The sequence below is a fragment of the Mus pahari genome, chromosome 4, assembly GCF_900095145.1.
Source record: "Mus pahari chromosome 4, PAHARI_EIJ_v1.1, whole genome shotgun sequence".
In the NCBI taxonomy this organism is placed as follows: Eukaryota; Metazoa; Chordata; class Mammalia; order Rodentia; family Muridae; genus Mus; species Mus pahari.
In genome coordinates, this window is record NC_034593.1 from 98,100,405 (window position 1) to 98,120,404 (window position 20,000).

At 47.4% G+C, this 20,000-nt stretch overlaps 1 protein-coding gene across 4 annotated transcripts in view; it reads right to left on the reverse strand.

Annotated features, from left to right (window-relative positions):
• Kiaa1324 (KIAA1324 ortholog) overlaps positions 1-20,000 on the reverse strand; it is a 78,443-nt gene that overhangs the window by 3,673 nt on the left and 54,770 nt on the right. For all 4 annotated transcript variants that reach the window (XM_021195750.2, XM_021195752.2, XM_029537930.1 and 1 more), the window contains 14 exons: positions 14,919-15,007; positions 12,746-12,923; positions 11,976-12,104; positions 11,353-11,443; positions 9,873-9,978; positions 9,478-9,615; positions 7,562-7,825; positions 5,235-5,408; positions 3,928-4,108; positions 3,224-3,320; positions 2,650-2,751; positions 1,647-1,773; positions 1,390-1,568; positions 305-470 (listed from right to left, as the gene is read on the reverse strand). In XM_021195750.2, the coding sequence (XP_021051409.1) occupies positions 305-470; positions 1,390-1,568; positions 1,647-1,773; positions 2,650-2,751; positions 3,224-3,320; positions 3,928-4,108; positions 5,235-5,408; positions 7,562-7,825; positions 9,478-9,615; positions 9,873-9,978; positions 11,353-11,443; positions 11,976-12,104; positions 12,746-12,923; positions 14,919-15,007 (2,021 nt within the window). The remainder of the gene's footprint in view (positions 1-304; positions 471-1,389; positions 1,569-1,646; positions 1,774-2,649; positions 2,752-3,223; positions 3,321-3,927; positions 4,109-5,234; positions 5,409-7,561; positions 7,826-9,477; positions 9,616-9,872; positions 9,979-11,352; positions 11,444-11,975; positions 12,105-12,745; positions 12,924-14,918; positions 15,008-20,000) is intronic.

Below are 20,000 nucleotides of genomic sequence, written 5' to 3' on the forward strand. Positions count from 1 at the left end.
CACACACACACACACACACACACACACACACATCTGGAAGTTAAAAGACCCCAACAATCCACCCACCAGAATGCACCCTGGGAGGAAGGGGCCTGGTCAAGAACAGCCTAGGCTCCAGGAAGAGAGTTATTGTTATTGTTGTGAGCGACAGAGGAAGGGGACACTTTTTAGGAGAGGCCAGAAGAGTTCTGGGAGTGGGGATCAGAGTAGAGGTCTTGTATGGAGCAGGGCCACTCAGTATCCTAGTGTCCATGCTCCCCCCACCCCCAAGCTGGTTTTTAGTTCACGTCTCATCCCTTCCTACCTTGGAGGTAAAGGATTTGATCTTCCCAAAGAGGGACTTCTTGCTGGTAAAGATGAGGTCATCTTCCACATCCTCTCCTTCCATGATGGCACAGCTGTCGGCTGCTGGCAGGTCGCAGTCTTTAAGAGTAGCATTCATTACCAACTTGGAGTATTTGTATTCTAATCTGTGAAACAAGGGAGCAGAGGAGGCAGGAGATGTGAGTGTGGGAGCGAGGTGGAAAGGCTGGGCTACAAATAGATGGAGCCTGTCATAGTAAGGGCAAAGCCTTGTGCGATGGCGTGAAGGGCAGGTGAACACAAGGGATCTTGCTTCCCTGGTTAGTGATCTGTTTTCTTCAAGGCTGCTTGGTTCTGTGATATCAAAGGTTAACAGAAATATTGAAATTATAAAGTCATGCCTTGTTTGTTTGGTTTTGGGTTTTGTGAGACAGGGTTTCATGTAGCCCAGGCTGTCTCAGAACTGATATGTAGCTGGGAGATAATCCTGAACTCTGAGTCCTCTCACCTTGACCTCCCAAGTGTTGGGATTACAGGCATGTACTATATCTTGCTTTTTCATTGTTAATAAAAACCACAAATTAAGAACATTCTTTTTTTTTTCCTGGAATTTGAATCCATGCTAGGCAAGTACTTTACCACAAATTTACAACCTTGTCCCAAGGATTGATCCTTCCTTCCTTCCTTCCTTCCTTCTTTCCTTCCTTCCTTCCTTTCTTTTCTTTTTCTTTTGTTTTTTTTGTTTTGTTTTGTTTTTGTTTTTCTGGTTTTTTTTGTTTGTTTTCTTATTTTGAGATAGTGCCTTGAGCTCAGAGAAATCTGCTTGTCTCTGCCTCTTAAGTACTGACATTAAAGGCATGCACCACCTCACCCGGTTTGATTATTCCTTAGAGAATCTTAGAGCCGTTTTTAGATAGCCATCCCTGCTCAAGAACGAAAGTCACCAAGACCTGCCGTGGATGAGTATCTTTAAAAGTCTCGGGACAATCGCAGGGTCAATAGTCAACTCTAAAAAAGCTCTCAGTAATACCCTGGCTCAAGGACCCAACTCCGACCTCCCTCAGACTCCAACACCCCACCGTGTACTTTTGATTCTTCTTCCAAAAGTAGCAGGTCAGGGCAGTGAGCAGGATGGCGGTACAGGTGCCAGCCAAGATGCCCACTTTTAACCAGAAATCGATCGTTTTGCAGATGGTAACTCTCTGCTCAGGCAGGGAAATGCCCCCAGAGCACAACTTTGGTTCTCGCCACATGTAAGTCGTCTTCTGTTGGGGAGAAAAACAAGGACGTCAGAACTCATAACCCCTTGTCTCCCGGGCGTTCCCAAGCAGAGGGCGGCCTACCTGGATCCCAGCCACACAGCTGCTGACAAAAGTGTGGTAGTCAGAGGTCGAGCAGAGTGGACAAGCGGCCACACTCTCCCACAGGAAGTGGAAGTTACAGCCATCACAGGTCCCATCAGAGCACATGCTAGCAAAATAGAAAGGAGACCAAGTTGTCACGTTGGATGCCTGTGACACTTCATACCTGATTCATCTTCTCTCTCTCCCCAAAATGCCTCCCTCAACCTGCCCTGAAATTAGATGTAGTCCAGGCTGGCATTGAATTCATTATGTAGCTGAGATCAACCTCAGCTGGGGCACAAACTTTGGTCTTTACGTGGAGAGAGTGAGGACCAGGGAGAGCTAGTCAAGGCAGCAATGTACTGGCTTAGTCAAAAAAAAAAAAAAAATATATATATATATATATATATATATATATATATATATGGGTCATCCTTCAGGGAAGGGAAATCTGTGACAAATACTCTATATTTCTCCCTGCCCCAGTGTATAATGGCCCCAGGAATATGCAAACTATCTTGGTCCTTCTGTCTGTACCTAAGTACTGAGGTTCCAGACATGCACTCCCACACTTGGTTCTTGGATAAGCGCGTGCTTTGCTGTGTGTGATATTTACAATGGAGAGGTGGCTTTTTTTCTACTTCCACACTATTGATAGAGCAAATATCCTGTCCCTCTCCCCCTTTGAGACAATATGTCACTATGTCATCCTGGTGGCCTAAAACTTGATCTGTAGACTAAGCTGGCCTCACCTCCAAGATCCACCTGCCTCTCTGCCTCCCAAGTGCTGGGATTAAAGGCGTGCACCACCACGCCCTGCTTATTATTATTATTTTTTTTACTTTGAGTTAAGATCCAGGGACCAAGACTGTGCCCCCAAGAGCCCACGAATGGATCTAAAATGATTTTTTTTTTTCCTTTTTAAAAATAGTGTCTGTCTCAGGGTGGTGTGAGTCCCGGCAAGGGCAGGCTGTGACTGGTGCGGCCCCGCCACAGAGGTTACCTGGGTAGCCGCAGGGTACCCGGAGCAGCTTTCATTGGGTTGCATCTGAGGCGAATGGTGGTTGATCTTCCAGAACTGCAGGACTGAGTCACATCATTGGATCTGCAGTGAGAGCCAAGGCCTTAGGGGAGGCTCACTCCACCATCACTGGGAAGCCATTTTATGGAATCAACATGGGGCGATTTGGGCACGTATGGACTCAGGTTTTCCTTGACAGACAGGGAGGGCACAAACTTTGGTCCTTATGTGGAAAGAGTAGAGACCGGGGAAAACTAATCAAGGGGGCAATGCTCTGGCCTAAGAAAGCAAAGGCTAGCACAGACTGGGACCTCCTTCAGGGAAGGGAAGTCCATGGCAGATCCTCCGTCGGTCTCCCTGACCCAGTGCTTAATGGCCCCAGGAATATGCAAAAAGGCTCATGTCAAGTTACAGCCAGCTTTTGCTCGGATGACTGGGTAGCCTTAGACCTCAATCTTGCTCAGGCTTGACAAGTAGAAGGTGGACTGTGGGGCAGGGGGGAGTGCAATTTTGTGGAAGAGTCTGAGGTTGCTTTAGCCTGGTCTTTCATTCTCACCTAAAAAAGAAGACTATGTCCGGGACCCCTGAGGTCTCTGGGTGAAAAAGTTCAGCTGGGGAGACGATTCCGTCCAAAGTCACGTCTGTTGACACTCCTGTCAAACCAGAGCTCCCGATTAGCTCTTGCTCACAGTGTTAGCTGGCAACTACCTAAATGCTTTCAAGGCCTGTCAACAACCAACCTTTATTTCATCATATTGCATTGTGGCTCATGCAAAAGTGATATCAGGGGCACATGGAATGGAATTGAGAAAAGATCAGGAGGTTGGACCCCTCACGTGGGGTCATGTACCTTCCAGCCACCAGCCACATAGTCGCTAATACACAGACAGACACAGACACACAGAGACCCACACAAATACACAGAGAGACACACAAATACAGAGGCATGCACACAGACACAGATGCAAACAGAAACTCATACAGAGATACACACATACACACAGAAACACACAGAGACACACATGCAAACAGATACACAGATACACACACACAAATACGCACAGAGGCACACAAACCTACACACAGAGACACCTATATAAACAGACACACACAGAGACACACATACACATATACACAGACACACAGACACACAGAAACACATACATACACACATATACAAAGAGACACACATACACTGAGAGAAGCACACAGACACACAGACATACACTCAAGCAAGCCTAGGGCAGCCGGCTTACTCACCAACAAGTCGGTCAGCAAGGCTGACGGGCTGTGAGGACACCCCGGCCTTGTAGCCCATCACCTCGGAGGGGATGATGACCACCTGGCAGACATAGGCTGTGACAGACTTAGAGAAGCTGGTCTCACCATCAGGGATCCGGAGGTCAGTGACATTGTCTGTGCACACAGCCATTTTTTTCCCCTGGTGGGGCACATGATGTGGAAGAAAGCAAATGATCACAGAAGAGTCCCAGAAGGAACAGGGGACATTCCCCATGCCCCCACATCTAAAAGATAAGCTTCCCCATCCTGCGCTGCAGTGGAGTGATTCTCACAAGAAGATGGAAGGGGGAAGAGGCGGGAGTGGAGGAGAAGGTAAAGATTTGTCCCAGTTTCTAGACACTGGCCTTGTACTTCCCTGTGGTCACCTCGACTGTGCTGGTAGCAGCTGCTTTGGAGTTCTAAGCAACTGGTCAAGGGTCCTTCCTGCGTGCATCCTCTAGACAGAAGCTGAGCTATGCATGAGTCCTGAGGCCAGTGACATTTACTGGAGCATTAGGGCTGGGTTTTGCTCCCTTCTTGTCTCCCTTGGTGCTATGGCTCTGTTATCGTGGAAGCACTGTATGGACCGACTCCCAGGGGTTCAAACAGAGTAACCCGATAGAACAAATAATTGCCCTGCTCCATCCTCCCTCCCCCAAATACGTGGGATTGCTAGGTACGTAAGGACTCCTAAGTCTGGATGACCTTGGGTTCTGGGAGAATGAACCTAGGGCCTTACGCCTGCCAAAGTTCTCACAGCCTCTCCTCTCCCTTGGGTTTTGTGAAAGAGCAACATAAAACAAAGCAAACTGTGTGCTGAGGAGGAAACTGGCTTCTCTTCCGGGCTTTTTTTTTTTTTTTTTTTTGAGATAGTTGCCCTGTATAGCCTGACCTCAAATTCCAGATCCTCCTGCCTCAACCGTCTGAGGGCAGGGATTGTTTCTGTGCCACCCTGCCTGGCACCTCTGGTCTTTACTAACCTTGCCATGACCAGCCGTGGAGATGAGTGTATACCTTGTACTTGGGAGGCTGAAGCAGGAATAGGAAGACACACGCTCCAGATCCCCCTGGTTACTTCTCCCAGCTCCCTGCAGGAGGCTGGCTACAACTATTTAAATCTCTTTAATTCTCCCCTTCCCTGGCTGCCTCGGAGATTCTGTTTTCTTTCTTTGTGTTGGGTTTTTTGTTTGTTTGTTTGTTTTTGTTTTTGTTTTTTTTCCTCCTGTGCTCACACCTGGCCTCCATTCCACTTTCTGGTGCGCACACTGCTAGCTTACACAGCTTACCTGGTTTCCACAGATACTCAGGGTGAAATGATGAAAATACTTCAGCCCCTTTGAAGTGAAGCTCGGCACCCCTGCCAGAGAGACGGTGCCTGCCAGAGCTGAGAAGTTGTAGTTGAAAATCCTGCTGGGGGTGTTTCGGGAGAAGGTGCAGTCGTTGTAGCAGAGAGAGTGGATCTGAGGGGGAAGAGGGTCCTGTCAGTGGCCTGTCTCAGGCCTTGGGAGCTGCAGTGGAGTACAGCGGGCCTCTCCCCACCCCCCACCCCCCCCAGCCTGCGCCAGCCGGGATGAAATGAAAGAGGAGAAAGGAAGGACTGCGGTACAGTAAACGAAGTGAAGCTGACCCCTAAAGGATCGGCCTTGCTATTGATTATTGGCACATATAAGATGAAGTGGTGGCCATCATGAAAGACTGACAGAGGCACCAGTGTGCAGACTCTTACAAGGACACCCCTTGGATACACAAAGGACTTTTACAAGGACATCTGCCCGGCAACTGTCCACTCAGCCTTGGACTGATGCCTGCTGCTCTCGTGTTAATCATGGTGGCCAACCATCCCTGTTCCAATATGGCTGACACACTTTTCATTCATGTCCGCTAAATGTCCCCTTGTCTCAGTCTTTGAATAGACCTCTGATTTACTGTGGCACATGTATTCCACTGCAGGACTCTGAGGTTCTCATGCCAGTATTCACAGGGGGATCTCTGTCTGATTTTGTTTTGTGCTAGGGATCAAACCTAGAGCCTTGTGCAGGCTGGGCATGTGCTCCGTGACCAACCCTGCCTTTCAAGCAGAAGAGAGCGGGGCCTTAACTGAAATAAGGGTGGCAAGAAAGAGGCTTCCATTCTTCCCTGCCTGTGCAGCACACACATGGCCATTTCAAACACACCGAAACTCGCTTCCTTTTGGTGGAGTTCTCTGTAGGAAACCCAACTATGGAAGGAGTTTTGCTTCCTGTTCCTTGTGTTAGAGAGCCCAGTCAGAGGCAGTCTGACATACTGCCATTCTCCCCTTACCCCACCAGCAGAGGGAGCTCCAGGGGAAGACTATAAAGAATGTCTCAGGTGAACCCTAAGACCGTGAGTGGTCTTCAACCTTTCTAATGCTGTGGCCCATTAAGACACCAAACCAGCCGGTCCTGGTGGCGCAGGCCTTTAATCCCAGCACTCGGGAGGCAGAGGCAGGCGGATTTCTGAGTTCGAGGCCAGCCTGGTCTACCAAGTGAGTTCNGAGGCCAGCCTGGTCTACCAAGTGAGTTCCAGGACAGCCAGGGCTATACAGAGAAACCCTGTCTCGAAAAACCAAAAAAAAAAAAAAAAAAAAGACACCAAACCATAGAATCATCTTGATTGCTACCTACCTCATAACTGTAATTTTGCTACTATTATAAATTGTCATGTGAATACCTGATATGCAGGATATCTGGCATGTGACCCCACACTCAACGGTTGAGAACCACTGCCCTAAGAGATTTTCAGGGGTCTGTACAATGAATGTACATACTTTGCAGACAGATAGAGCAAGACTATATAGTGTTTGAGGTTGGTCGGGACTACATGGGACCTGGTCTCATAAATACATAAATAAATGTAAATAAATGAATAATGTCTGATAGGTGTCTTTCTGGTGTGATCAGTCGAAATACAAATTAATTCTAAATGTTAACAACTATCTAAGACCCTTTCTTCATATGTACTTTGTTTGGGGTTTTATCTTGTTTTGTTTTGTTTTGTTTGAGACAGGGTCTCGTGAGTTCTTTGCTGGTCTCAAACTTGCTGTGTAGGATAAGAACAACCCTGAGCTCCTGACTTCCTCTCCTCTATCTCCCAGGTGCGGGATTACTGATAGGCGCCACCATGCCTGGCTCGTACAGGTATGCACTTGGATGCAAAACTACTTGGGGGCAGTGTCACTGTTTGGCCACACTAGATTCTTATATCTATAGAGCTAAGAAGCCCCTTGGATGGATGGCAGCAATGCTGATTAACTGTAGGTACCTGCAAAGGTTGACTCACTTCCTAAAACAGAGGGGCAGATTACTGTGCTAATGAGCTGAACTGGGGCCACAGACCCCACGACTTTTCCTTTCAGGTCTCAGCACAGATGCCAAACCTCTGGACCACAGGGTCACTGATCTCCACCAACTGAAAATGTGACTTGCCTGCTACAGAGGGAAGACAAGACCTCCTGCTATGGACTCACCACCCACAAACACCTTCTGGTTAGTGTCCTCCACAACAACCTGAGCGTGGAGGTGGGGTGGGGGGTCTATAAGGGGGGGGGCACATGGGTATCAGCCCCTGGAGAATTCCACTTAGAACCTGGCACCTTGTTGTTCTTGGTCCCTGGACCACAGGGCACGCAGGCCTGTGCACCGTAAGGCTGGTGGGCTTTCAGGATGGTGTTAGAGGGACAGAGGTGGCAGGTCCCAGAATCCCGGTTGATGAAATGGCCAGCAGGACAAGAGGTGCAGGAGGAGCCCAAATCAGAGGCTTCTAGGGCACAGGGACGGCAGTAGGAGGCCACGCCTCCCATGACGTTTGTGACATTGATTGAGTAGATCTTGGCCACATCATTAGCATACTTCCTGCCCTGGAGATAAGGGAACAAAAGCAGAGAAGGGAGAGGCCTGAAGCAGCAGCAGCCATAGGAAGAGCAGAGTTTATTTTCACTTTACTTGTGCATGTACACATGTGTATGTGTGTATATGTGCATGTGAATGTACATACACATATGTGAGCATGCATGTAGAAGCCAGATGTGGACATCAGACGTTTCTTTTGTTACTCTCCATCTCATTTTTTGAGACAGGGTTTCTCACTGAACTGTCTCATGTCCTGGCTTTTACATGGATGCTAGAGATCAAACCCAGGTCCTCGGACTCCATGGCAACAGCTGGTACTGACTGAACCACTAGAAGCATCTTTCTCACTTTATTTAATGGTGGCTCTTTGTATGAAAATTAAAGATGAACAATACTAAAAATAAATTGTGAGCTGGGTGGTGGCAGTGTGCACCTTAAATCCCAGCCCTTGGGAGGCAGAGGCAGGAGGAACTCTACACAGAGAAACCCTGTCTCAAAAAACCAAAACTTAAATAAATAAATAAATAAATAGTTTAACTTTAAAAAGAACAATGGCTTTTAAGGTATATTTTGTGTAATTAACAAGACTAACCCATTTTAAGTTCCATGTTAAAATGCTATGTGCCATGGGGAATTTATAGGATATTCTAATATATGGGGTCAGGGGGGAATGTTTGTCAAAGAAAAAAAAATCCACGTACTTAAAAAGAAATCAAAACTAGGACTGGGTGTGGTCTTACTGCCCTAGAATCCCAACACCCAGGGGGAAGAGGCAGGAGGATCTCAAGGTGGACGGCATGCAGCCTGGATTAGAACGGCCTGTCTCTAAACACCAGACTGAGGGGTGGGGATTAAAATACATACTTACTATACGTGTGGGATGCAGAGATAGACATAGAAACAAGGAATGCACACTCTCCAAGATAGTCATTGGGTTATCTCTGGGTAACAGGATTATGGGTGATTTGTTTGTTTTTTTGTTTGTTTTTTGAGACAGGGCCCACTTTATAGCCCAGGTTGACTATGTTTTCTGCAATACATCTGTATTTTTTTTTTTGAGTTAAGAAAATAAAGCCAAGGTGTTTTTTGTTGTTTTTTGTTGTTGTTGTTGTTGTTGTTGTTGGTGGTTTTGTTTTTTTGTTTTTTTTGTTTTTTTTTTTGGNTCGAACTCAGAAATCCACCTGCCTCTGCCTCCCAAGTACTGGGATTAAAGGCGTGTGCCACCACGCCCGGTTAAAGCCAAGTTTTTAATCTAGCTCTGGGAAGGCTAAGGCATGAGGGTTACAGGTTCTAGGTCAGCCTGGGTTACACACCAAGACCCTGTTTCAAAAATGAAAGACAAGCAGAATGATTCTTTTTAAAAAATAGCCACAGGTCTGGCTTCACCTGTGGTAGAGACTGCAAGGGACAGGGACAGATGATTGAAGGTATTCAATGTCATCTTTCCTGGAAGTCATTTAGAAAAGGCTAGAAGCCCTCAGAGGGCCAGGCTGAGCATTCCTGTTTGGCTCCTGCAGATTATGAACTCAGAAGCCAGAGTGAGCTCATGGCAGGAGCCCTGTGCAGGAGCCCTGTGCTCATAGTCTGCACCCAGGACGGGAGGGACGGGAGGGGGGAGGGATGGAAGGGGGGAAGGACGGGAGGGACGAGAAGGACTCACTGTTTCGTGGAGGGTGGTTCTCTGGAAGGCCCACGTGAAGCTCACGGTGGCATTCTCCTCGATGGTGTACGTATAGGACTGTTTGCCTTTGCTGCCCTTCCACGTCTCCACTGGAGTATTGGTCCTGGAATTCATGCCCTGAGCCCAGGGGAGGCAAGTGAGGAAGGCGCCATTGCTTCGTGAGGCAAGCACTATGCTGTGGGCTAACACACTGGTCAGACCTGTGTTAAGTACTGTGGAGTCCCTGGCAGTCCCTCTGGGCTCTTGCTCTGTGGGATCACCCTGATGGGTGTCCAGTATACTGCCTCACTGCTGGGCCTTGCTGGGCCATGCTGGGCCATGCTGGGCCAACCCTCCCATGGAAGCCCCCCGTCTGGCTAGGAGAAGAAACGTACCACCATGAAGTAGAGCTCACAGTTCACAGAGCAGATGGTCTCGAAGACAAATGTGATCCTGGCCACCTCTTTGTTCTCTGTGTCTGCCACCACTGACTGTGGAGGTCTGTGAGAGAAACATTGAAAGTCATCTCAGAGGCCAGGAAGTGCTATTCGGAGAGTCTAAGACAGCAGAAAGGGTTAGCTGTGGGTTTGGGGGAACCTAGATAAGATATTTGTTGGAAAGAAGTGGGAACTAAGTCCAATTGTGCCACCCAAGCTATATGATGACCTAGTTCCATCAGCGACCACATGGAGGTGATAAATGTCTTCTTTATCTCTCATTATAGTATTGATATCCAACAGTACACCAGGTGCAAATGTGCTTTATAATAGGGCCAGTTCTGCTCAATCTTCTGGCCTAATCTTCAGCTGGTAAAAATGAACTAACTGTATGTGAGCGATAGCGATGGCTCCGTGGTTTAGAGCTGTTGCTGCTCTTGCCGAAGACCCAGCTTCAAGTCCCAGAAACCTATATGGTGGCTCACAACCATACATAGCCCAGCACTCCCAGGGGATCCAATAGGCACGCACAAGATGCATGTACATACCCATGTAAAACATCCATACACACAAAGTAAAAGAGCCTCATAAATAAATGCACAAAAAATGAACTGCAAAGGAGACCGTGGCCCTGTTTTACATCTCTAAAACTCTCTCGGGTATTGTGAAGAGGAGGGATTCAAGCGGCCTGTCAGTGAGAGAGGCTAGGTGGGGCCAATACAGCGCGGGCGGAATATTTAGTTATTGTTCTCATTGCTGTGACAAAATGCCTGATGAAAAGCAACTTAAGAAGAAGGGGTTTGCTTATTTGGCTCATGGTCTGAGGGGTAAAGTCCACTTGCTGGGGAAGTGTGGCCGCTGGAGCACAAGGTGGCTCAATATCCAAGATAGATCTTTTCCCCTTAGTCAGTCCTCTCTGGTAATGCCCTTCCTGACGTACTAGAGATACGTCGCCCGGGTGATTTCAAATCTTATCAAGTTGGCATTCAAACTAATCTACCCTGGGGTGTGGGGGTGGGAGCAGGGCTCTGGAGAGACTGCTCAGGGGCTGGGGACACTGGCTGCTCAGAGGCTGGGGACACTGGCTGGCTGCTCTGCAATTGCAGAGTACTGCGATTTGATTCCTAGCACCCACATGGTGGCTTGCAGTTACCTGTGACTCCAGTTCTAGGGAATCCGGTGTCCTCTTCTGGTCTCTCATGGGGGCACATACATACATACATTCGAGCAAACATTCATACACATACAAGATAAAAATAAATTTTAGAAAAGTAACGACCACTGGTGATAGCAAAGAAAATGTGCTCGTGTCCAGTTAACATGGCCATCGTGTGTGTTCCTGTCTTCTGGATTGACTCAACTCCGGAGCCCTCTCCTCTACCACATTCTTGAGGACGTGGGATTTGGATGTAGCCAGGTTGGCTTGGGTTTTCCTTACCTAAATCCTGGTACAACCAGAGTGAGAATCATGAAGTCGTTGTCTGAGGCTCCAACAGCTGTATAAATGTGGTCACCAGCTACCTCCCAGCCTGGAAAAGGAGAGAAAAGGGTTAATGCCCCCAGGTGTTGGCAAATGTATACTGGGTGACACTCTAGAGATAATAGCCCTGTCCTTCAAGGTAGCCAGACCTTTGCTTATCCTGGCAACTAACTTACTTATGTCCTTTCTTCCTAGGTACCTGCCCCGCTCCTTCTCCTTCTCTTTCTCCCCAACCCCCTTTCTCTCACTCTGTAGCCCAGGCTGGCCAGATCTTGCGGCAATCCTTTTGCCTCGACCCCTTTTACTTTATTTTTAATAATTTTGTTGCTTTGAGAAGGATTTCACCCTGAGGCCAGCCTGGACCTCACCATTGCCTCATATTACAGTGACGCTCCTGTCTCAGCCTCCTGAGTGCTGGAGTCACAGGCATAAACCATCCATGGTTTTTCCTAGCTGTCTCTGAAACTGAGCATCATTGGCATGTCTGCTGTAAGGAGTGGTGCTTTCAGGGGGATGGGTCACTCCCCGGGCGGGCAAGTGCAGGGAGTGAGAGTGCAGGTTAGGTGGGGAGGGGCAGTCACCTGTCAGGCCCTTGTATTCAAAGTTGATCCCACTGAGAACCGTAGTTTCCATGTTGGAGGGCAGTGTGTTCCACCATTTGTACTCAAATCCCACAGCAGGCTCAGTTCCTGCTGGGCAGTGGGTACAATCTAGGGGAAGCACAAGAGCAGTTACCCGGGAGGAAATCGACAGACACTGTCACTGCTGCCAGACAGACAGGCGGCAGCCAAGTGGCAGCCAAACAGTGAATGACGCAGTACGGTGGCACAAAGATATGTCAGTGGGACGCAAAACATATTTAACATGTTCCAATTAGACACCCAGGCCAGTATGCCAACTGTCCTTACTTAAAACATCCATTTCGATGTCCCTTTAATCTTACTCATGTACTTCACGTGATTCCCACATAGCCATCAACTGCATTAGGATTAGCAGGTTCACAATCTCCCCCGCCCCGCCCCTGCCCCCCGTCCCTGCCTCCTTTGTGTAGCAAAAGTTACCATTCTGTCCAGCCTTAGCCCCCTGAACTTTCTACTTAGCATCCACATCCTGGACATCTCTGTCGTGAAGCCTGAGATGAGGCTCTTGAAACCCAGGTCACGTTTGCAGACGGAGTGAGGAAGGAGGGCAGTGGTTAAATCTGACCCTGACCTACAGACTTCTGACCCTGGTCCTCATAACTGGCCTGCCCTTCACTATTCGGCTAGCTACCCTGGGTATTCACGTGGCCCACCCGAGAGCCAGCATTAGGATGGAGAGGATGTAAGAAGCAGGGCACCCGAGCTGTTACCAGAGCCGTTGGAGTATGAGCCGTATGGGCAAGGTTCACAGGTGCTATTGTTGGTTTTGAAGAAGCCTGGGTTACAGGGTGGGCAGTGGGTCTTCACACCAGAGGCCGGCAGCTTCACCGCCCCCTCCAGGTCCTCACCACAGATTTTTGGTATGGCCCATTTGTACATGAGCTGTGTCTAAAAACAAATAGAACAGAAAAAAATGGATTAAGCAAGATTCAGCACTTTGGGGGTTTAGCCTATGTTTTCAAACACTGGTTCTCCACCTGTGGGTTGAGACCTCTTTAAGTTTCAGATATCTTGCATATCAGATATTTATATTACAGTCATAACTATCAAATTACAATGAATAATGCTGTGGTTGGAGATCACCACAACCAGAGGAACTGTATTAAAGGGTCACACAAAGCTTTAGGAAGGTTAAGAACCACTGTTGTAGACCCTACCAAAAATGCTGGAGGATACTAGGGATCTGAACAAGGATGAGAATTCTAGAGAAAGTAGAGACTTCAGTCCTGGTCACACATTTGTACACAGTAAACTGATCAGAAGAGAAGGGGTGTGTCTGCCGAGGATTCAGTGGTACAGGAAATGTGTGCCAGGTGTCTTCAGACAACATGTGTGGACTCTTTCCAAATAAATAAATAAATAAATAAACTTTTTATTAGCTGAGCATGGTGGTGACCACCTTTAAGCCCGGTACTCAGGAGGGCAGAGGTAAGTAGATCTCTGTAAATTCTAGGCTGGCATTGTCTATCTACATAATAAGACTCTGTTTCAAAAAATAGTCAAAACAAAAACTCCCCACACCCCCTCAATATTTGTTGACTGTTGAATGGTCTTTTCAAGAAGGCTTTCTCTGACTCCTCGTGCTTCTTCTGTTCTTTGGGGTTCTCCCAGGCCGTGTACACCACCTCCACCGCCTTATGGCCGGCCTCCCTCTGCAGCCCCTGTGAGCTCTGGGAGAATGGAGATGCATCTCTGTTTTTCTGCGATCCCTGCCTCACACTTCAGTTCACACCAGCATTGTTTGTCAGCCCAGAGACAGAGAAAATACACAGGGAAGGCTTTGTCCTGAGGCTGAAGGTTTGGTGTGGGTGGGAGTTGGAGAGAAACAGCTGGGACTGAAGCCAGTCAGGCCAGTGGTTCTCACAGTCCCTGAAGTGTGTGTGACCCTCTAAAACAGTTCCTCATGTTGTGATGACCCCCAACTATAAAATCATTTTTGTGGCTACTTCATAATAGTAAGTCATATAATAATTCAAATCCAAACTGTAATTTTGCTACTGTTATGAATTATAATATAAATATCTAAGATTTCCAATAGTCTTATGTGGAGGTTTGGCCTGCTGCTATGTATCATAATTCTAAATTCTGTACCCAAAGGTCTAGGCCAGCTTTTGTTGCTCCTTAATTTAAAACTGTTGGTTAAATAAAAATGGCTACAGCCAATTACTGGAGAGATTAGAGGTAGGTGGGTTTTTGAGTTACCTGGTTGAACATTTGAGAGATGGGGAGAATGAGGAGGAGAGAGGAGAAGGCGCCAGGAGAGGAGATGGGCCATGAGCACACTGCCAGGAGAAACAGCAAGGATTTGGGGAACATGGGTGGGGAGGTGACCAGGCAGCAGTTAGAAAAGTAGATTAGCGGTTACTCCCCGGAAATCATCAAAGCCAAGTAAGATAACCATAGTCTGAGTCTCATTTATTTGTAAGCTAGTCTGGGATGAGTTTAAACTGGATAAACTAGTCTTAGGTGACCCATGTGAAAGGGTTTATTTGACCCCAGAGGGGTCAAGACCCACATATGGAGAAACACTGACTTAGGCCATTTTCCAGAAACTTAGGGGTAGGAAAAGATCCCCTCTGTACTCCCCGGAAGCAGCTAGCGCTTGGGACTGAGTGTCACTATGGAAGGCAGCCGGTGTGGACAGATGGGCAAGTGGGGCCTGGGACTAAGCAAACGGAAGAAACGAAGAAAAAGGAAAAAAAGAACATGTCAGTTCTGGGTGACACACACAGGGAAAGGATGCCTGCTTGGAACATGAATGAAGCCATGTTCTTGGCCCCCCGCTAGCCTGGGCTCACCACGCAGGCCTTGGGGGTTTCTCCAGTGAGTTCACTGGTCAAGCGTAAAGAGTGGGGGAACAGGTGCTCCGAGCGTGCTACCCACCTCTCCCTGCGCATCACAGGCTGTGTGGGTGTAGAAATAATCCTTGTCTGTGCAGGCTGGGCGCACTTTGCAGGTGGAAGAGCCTTTTTCTAAATGACCAAAGTGAGAAAAAAAATATTTCGAGTTACGTAAGTGAGCAGGGCTCTTAGCCACTGACCAGTGGCCGCTAACTCCCAAGCCCGTGGGTGTGTCACCACACAAATGTGTCACCACACAAACTTCCCGAAGGTGTTTGCTTTCTGTTTTCACTTATTTGCCTTCTTCTGGTCTTTTGAGACAGGCTGACCTGAGACTCACCATGTGGTTAAGGCTGGCCTCAAACTTGAGGCGTTTCTCTTGCTTCATCCTCTTGGGGGGCTAAGATTCCAGGTGTGAGCCACCATGGGCTTTTATTCTTTTGTCTTAAGTTTGGTTTTTTTTTTTTTAGTTTTTTGTTCGTTTGTTGTTTTTGGTTTTGTGGTTGCTTTGCTTTTTCAGAGTTTCTCTGTGTAGCCCTGGCTATCCTGGAACTCCCTCTGTAGCTCCACCTGAATGCTGGGAATAAAGGTGTACACCACCAAGGAATTTCTTTTTCTTAAACCTTCTTTTATTTATTTGTGCAATGCTATTTTGCCTGTCTGCATGTATGCACGTCTCTGCACATGTGTGACGCTCCCATGGAGGCCAGAAGAGGGTGTCGGATTCCCCTAGAACTGGAGTTAGAGATGGCAGTGAGCCACGTGGGTTCTGGGAATCAAACCAGAATCCCTTGGAAGAGAAGCCAGCGGTCTTAGCCTTTGAGCCATCTCTCCAGGCCCCATCCTTAGACCTTGTCTGAGAGTTCTCTTGCCTATGACAAACATGAAGAAGACCATCTGTTACTTCCCCTTCTCCCTGAGACCACCCCACACAGATAAAGTTGGAATTGCCATGAACTCAAGATGAAGCTGCCTCTGCCTCACCTCAGCCTCAGCATCCTAGTGCTGACTTTCATCCAGTTAGTTTTCTCCCACTTTGGGAATACTGGGGTTTGAACCCTGGGCTCCAGGCCTGATTTACCACTGAACCCCATGTCCTTAGCCATTTTATCAGGCTTTTTGTGTTACCCTTATAATGATATAATGTTGCTTCAATACCATGGTCCTTTACAGAAGAACTAATGAATCCTCCTTAAAGCAATGGATGTCATATTTTCCTTTTGATGTTAGAGACAAACTGTAGCCCACCCCATAGCCTATGCTAACCTGGAACTCCTAATCTTACTGCCTTAGGTACTAGGAAAACAAGTGTATGACACCATGCATACACATAGAAAGGGTGTGTATGCACAGCTTTCATCCCAGCACTCAGGAAACAAAGGCAGACCAATCTGGGTTCAGAGCAGGCTAGCTAGTGAGTTCCAGGGTAGCCAGGACTACAAGTGTCTCAGAAGCCAAAATAAATCCTTTTTGGAAAAATTAAGAAAAAAAAAAAAGGTTGGACAGAGGAAAGAATATGATCAAAAATGTATTGAAAAAAGTTTCTAAAGGAAAAACAAAGCTGTTTCTTTGACCAAGAAAAGTATGTATAATTCATGCAAATTTAAATGTTAAATACTCCCATAGGATTTTATTCCCCCAGAATAAAAACTACCTAGCGTGGGCAGGTGGTTCTGTGGTTCAAGGGTTTGCCAAACGTGCGTCAGAACTGGAAATCTGGTCTGCAGGCCTGTGTTAAATACCAGGTAGATGTGAGGCCCACCTGTGATTTCAGCTCGCAGAAGCCAGAAATCCCTGGAGAGAGCGAGCTAGCCTAGCTCCGCCGGGGAACTCTGGCTCAACGGAAACACCCTGTGTTTTACAGCCATGGGGGACTATTACCAGGTCAAACCTTGGTCCTCCAGATGTAGGCGCATACATGCACATGCACCTGCTCATGCAAATGTGCCCACACGTATATGAACACATATACACAGACATGCACGCACACACCCCCACCCACACACAAAGAATAAAAATGCACTTGTTTATGGGATTTCCAATTGTAATGCCCCTATCTGCTGCACCTGCTACTTCTAATATGAACACTGTGCCCGCTGACGGGCATCGATAAGGGGGAGGCAATCTCTTCCATTTATTACTTGCTATACGGTGTGGTGTCATTGAATGAGATTGTGAGCTACGCAGGTCTAGGTTTGGGTCCTGATTCATCATTTAGTAGCTGGGTCATGTCAGGCAAGTTGTTTAGCCTCTCTTGGGTTCTCTCATCCAAAAAGCAGAAGTAACAGTGTCTACGTGACTAGAGTCAGCAAATACCTGACCTGTCACACTCACAGACTCAGAATGGAAGTTACAGGGGCTGAAGAGATGGCTTAGCAGTGACGAACACTTGCTATTCTTTCAGAGATAAGAGTTCAGTTGCAAGCCGGGCCTGGTGGCGCAGGCCTTTAATCCCAGCACTTGGGAGGCAGAGGCAGGCGGATTTCTGAGTTCGAGGCTAGCCTGGTCTACCAAGTGAGTTCCAGGACAGCCAGAGCTATACAGAGAAACCCTGTCTCGGAAAAAAAAAAAAAAAAAGAGTTCAGTTGCAACCATATTAGGCAGCACATAACTGTCTTTAAGTCCTGCTACAGGGGAGCCAATGTTCTCTTCTAGCCTCCTTGGGAACCTACATGTGCAGATACATCCACAAAGACACACACACAAACAGATGTAAACAATACATTTTTTAAAAAAAAAAAGAAAGAAAGAAAAAGAAAAAGAAATGCCAGTCACTATTATTTGCCTGCAAACTTGCATATTCTTTTTATTTGAGAACTGTCCAGGGAGATGTAATAGATTACATCTATTCCCCTCCTTTCTAGTGACTTTACTTCTTAACAGGTTCCATCCCTTTCCCAGATGACATCCTCTGTCAGAGACTCTAAGGAGGCCCTGTTGGCCTGTACTGGGAGCTCAGAGACTGAATATCTCCCCATCTCTTCTGTCCCTGTCTTATTAGGCTGGGCAAGAAGGAAGTGTTGGGAAACAGCTGGAATGGGGGGGGGGGGAACAGCTGGAGTAGGCTCAGCTCCTTTATTTGGTAAACAAGCAGGAGGCTCAATTCCTCAGAGAGGGAACTAGAAACTCCAGTTGGTGACTGACTTGGCCAGGAGAGATTTGGGGGTAGGGAGAGAGATGCTGAACACTTGCCAGTTCCCAGGACCTTGTGGATCAGGTCTGGCAGAGCACAAGTTAAGTGTTAGAAAATGTATTTGGCACAAAGGCCTTTGTTCTGCTAGTTAAACATTTGCTTAACCTGACACCCTAGGTCTACGAGTTAGCAGAAATGGTCCAGCTGTTTACACACAGACCACTGTGGAAATGGCTTTAATAAATGATTAACTGCAATGTTGAGACAGACCTCACTTTCCAAGCATGGGTTTAAATGAAGAGGTGTAAGTTGGGCATTGGTCAAGTGTGAAAAAGTCACCTAGGTGTTTGGTAGGGCGAGGGATTGAGTGTGGGTTGAGGAGGAACGCTCGTGGGAAAACACGTAAGAAGACGCTGATCTCGGGGCCCGGGTGCTTTTTCTGCACCTCCCCTCTCCTGCCAATCTGGCCCCCACTTCTAGTGTTCTCTCTGGGGCTCATTTTATCAAAGGAAAACATTTCCTCAGCAGGCACAGGACCCCAGCACACATAAGGGCACCGCTCATAGCAGCTCAGCCGCTGAGGTCTTCTGGGAGCTTACCTTTCATTTGTAAATGGAGAGCTCACTCCCACACCATGGTTTGAGCCATAAATGAGATAATGCTGTATTGAGTGTAAACTTCTATACAAGTGAGCTATTATTGTAAACTATACTGAGAACATGTTCATCCTGTAAGAGGGGTATCTGGACAGGCCTTCATTAAACAAAGTGAATTAGTAAAACTAACTCTGCGGCCGGAGCGAGTGGGGCTGGGGAGAGAAGAAAAAGTGTCTGAAGACAGCTACAGTGTACTTACATATAATAAATAAATAAATCTTTTTTAAAAAAAGGTAAAACAAAACTAATGCTGAAGGGGTAAGGCGAGCAGGATGGCTCAGTGGGTAAGGGTCCTTGCCACCAAGCTGACCACCTGACCCCTTCCTGCAAGCTGTTCACATGCACACATGTTCATACATGAACCCCACCCCCCCACACACACAATAAAACAACTAAGTGTAGTAGTAATTAGTGCTTGGGCTGGAGCTGAAGCTCCGTAGAGGAGAGCTTGCCTAACTTGTGCAAGGGCTCTAGGATCTATCCCCAACACTGCAAGAAACATTACACAGCACTCAAGAGCCAGGGGCAAGTGGATCTCTGTGAGTTCAAGACCAGCCTGGTCTACAGAGTAAGTTCTGGAACAGCCAGGGCTACACAGAGGAACCCTGTCTCAAAGAACAAAACACAATGAACAAAACAAAACAAAACAAAACAAAAAAAGCAATTACAAAATACCAGGCCCTTTTCTGGATCCTTTCCTGCATTAGCCAATCCCTGAGGTAACAGCGTGAGGTGGACATGATCATCATCATCTTCTATTTTAGAGGGAAAGACGTGGAGGCACGGCTGCTTCTCAGGCCTCCACCAAGATCGTGTATAGGAACTGCAGCACGAGCAAGCAGCGTGGCCCGGGTGTCACGTCTAATGAGAGCTGAACCTGGTGAGTGAGTTCTGGAGTCCCAGCACTGTTCCCTATTGCACCGTGGAGAGTTCCTACATTTGTGTGTCCACATGGACAGATTTCTCCTACTTGGTTCAACCTGGAGGACAGGCACCAACTCTGGCTGTAGCACCAAGGCTAGTCCTTGTAGGTACTCAAGGTGCATGCGTGTGCGTGTGCGTGTGCGTGTGCGTGTGCGTGTGCGTGTGCGTGTGTGTGTGTGTGTGTGTGAACTGGCCTTCTGTCACTGTCTTCATTCATGTTCATTCCATGCTGTGTTTATTAGACACTTTGCATCTTTCCCAGCCTCTCCCCTTGAAAGAGTTATAAACTCGACTTTCTTAGTACTGAAAGTTGATGAGGTTGAGTCAGAGGGGCGGATTGAGAAATTGGTGACTGAAGAATAGTTCTATGAATTTGGCTTCCTGATTAACAATTTCATGACAACTCTTGGAT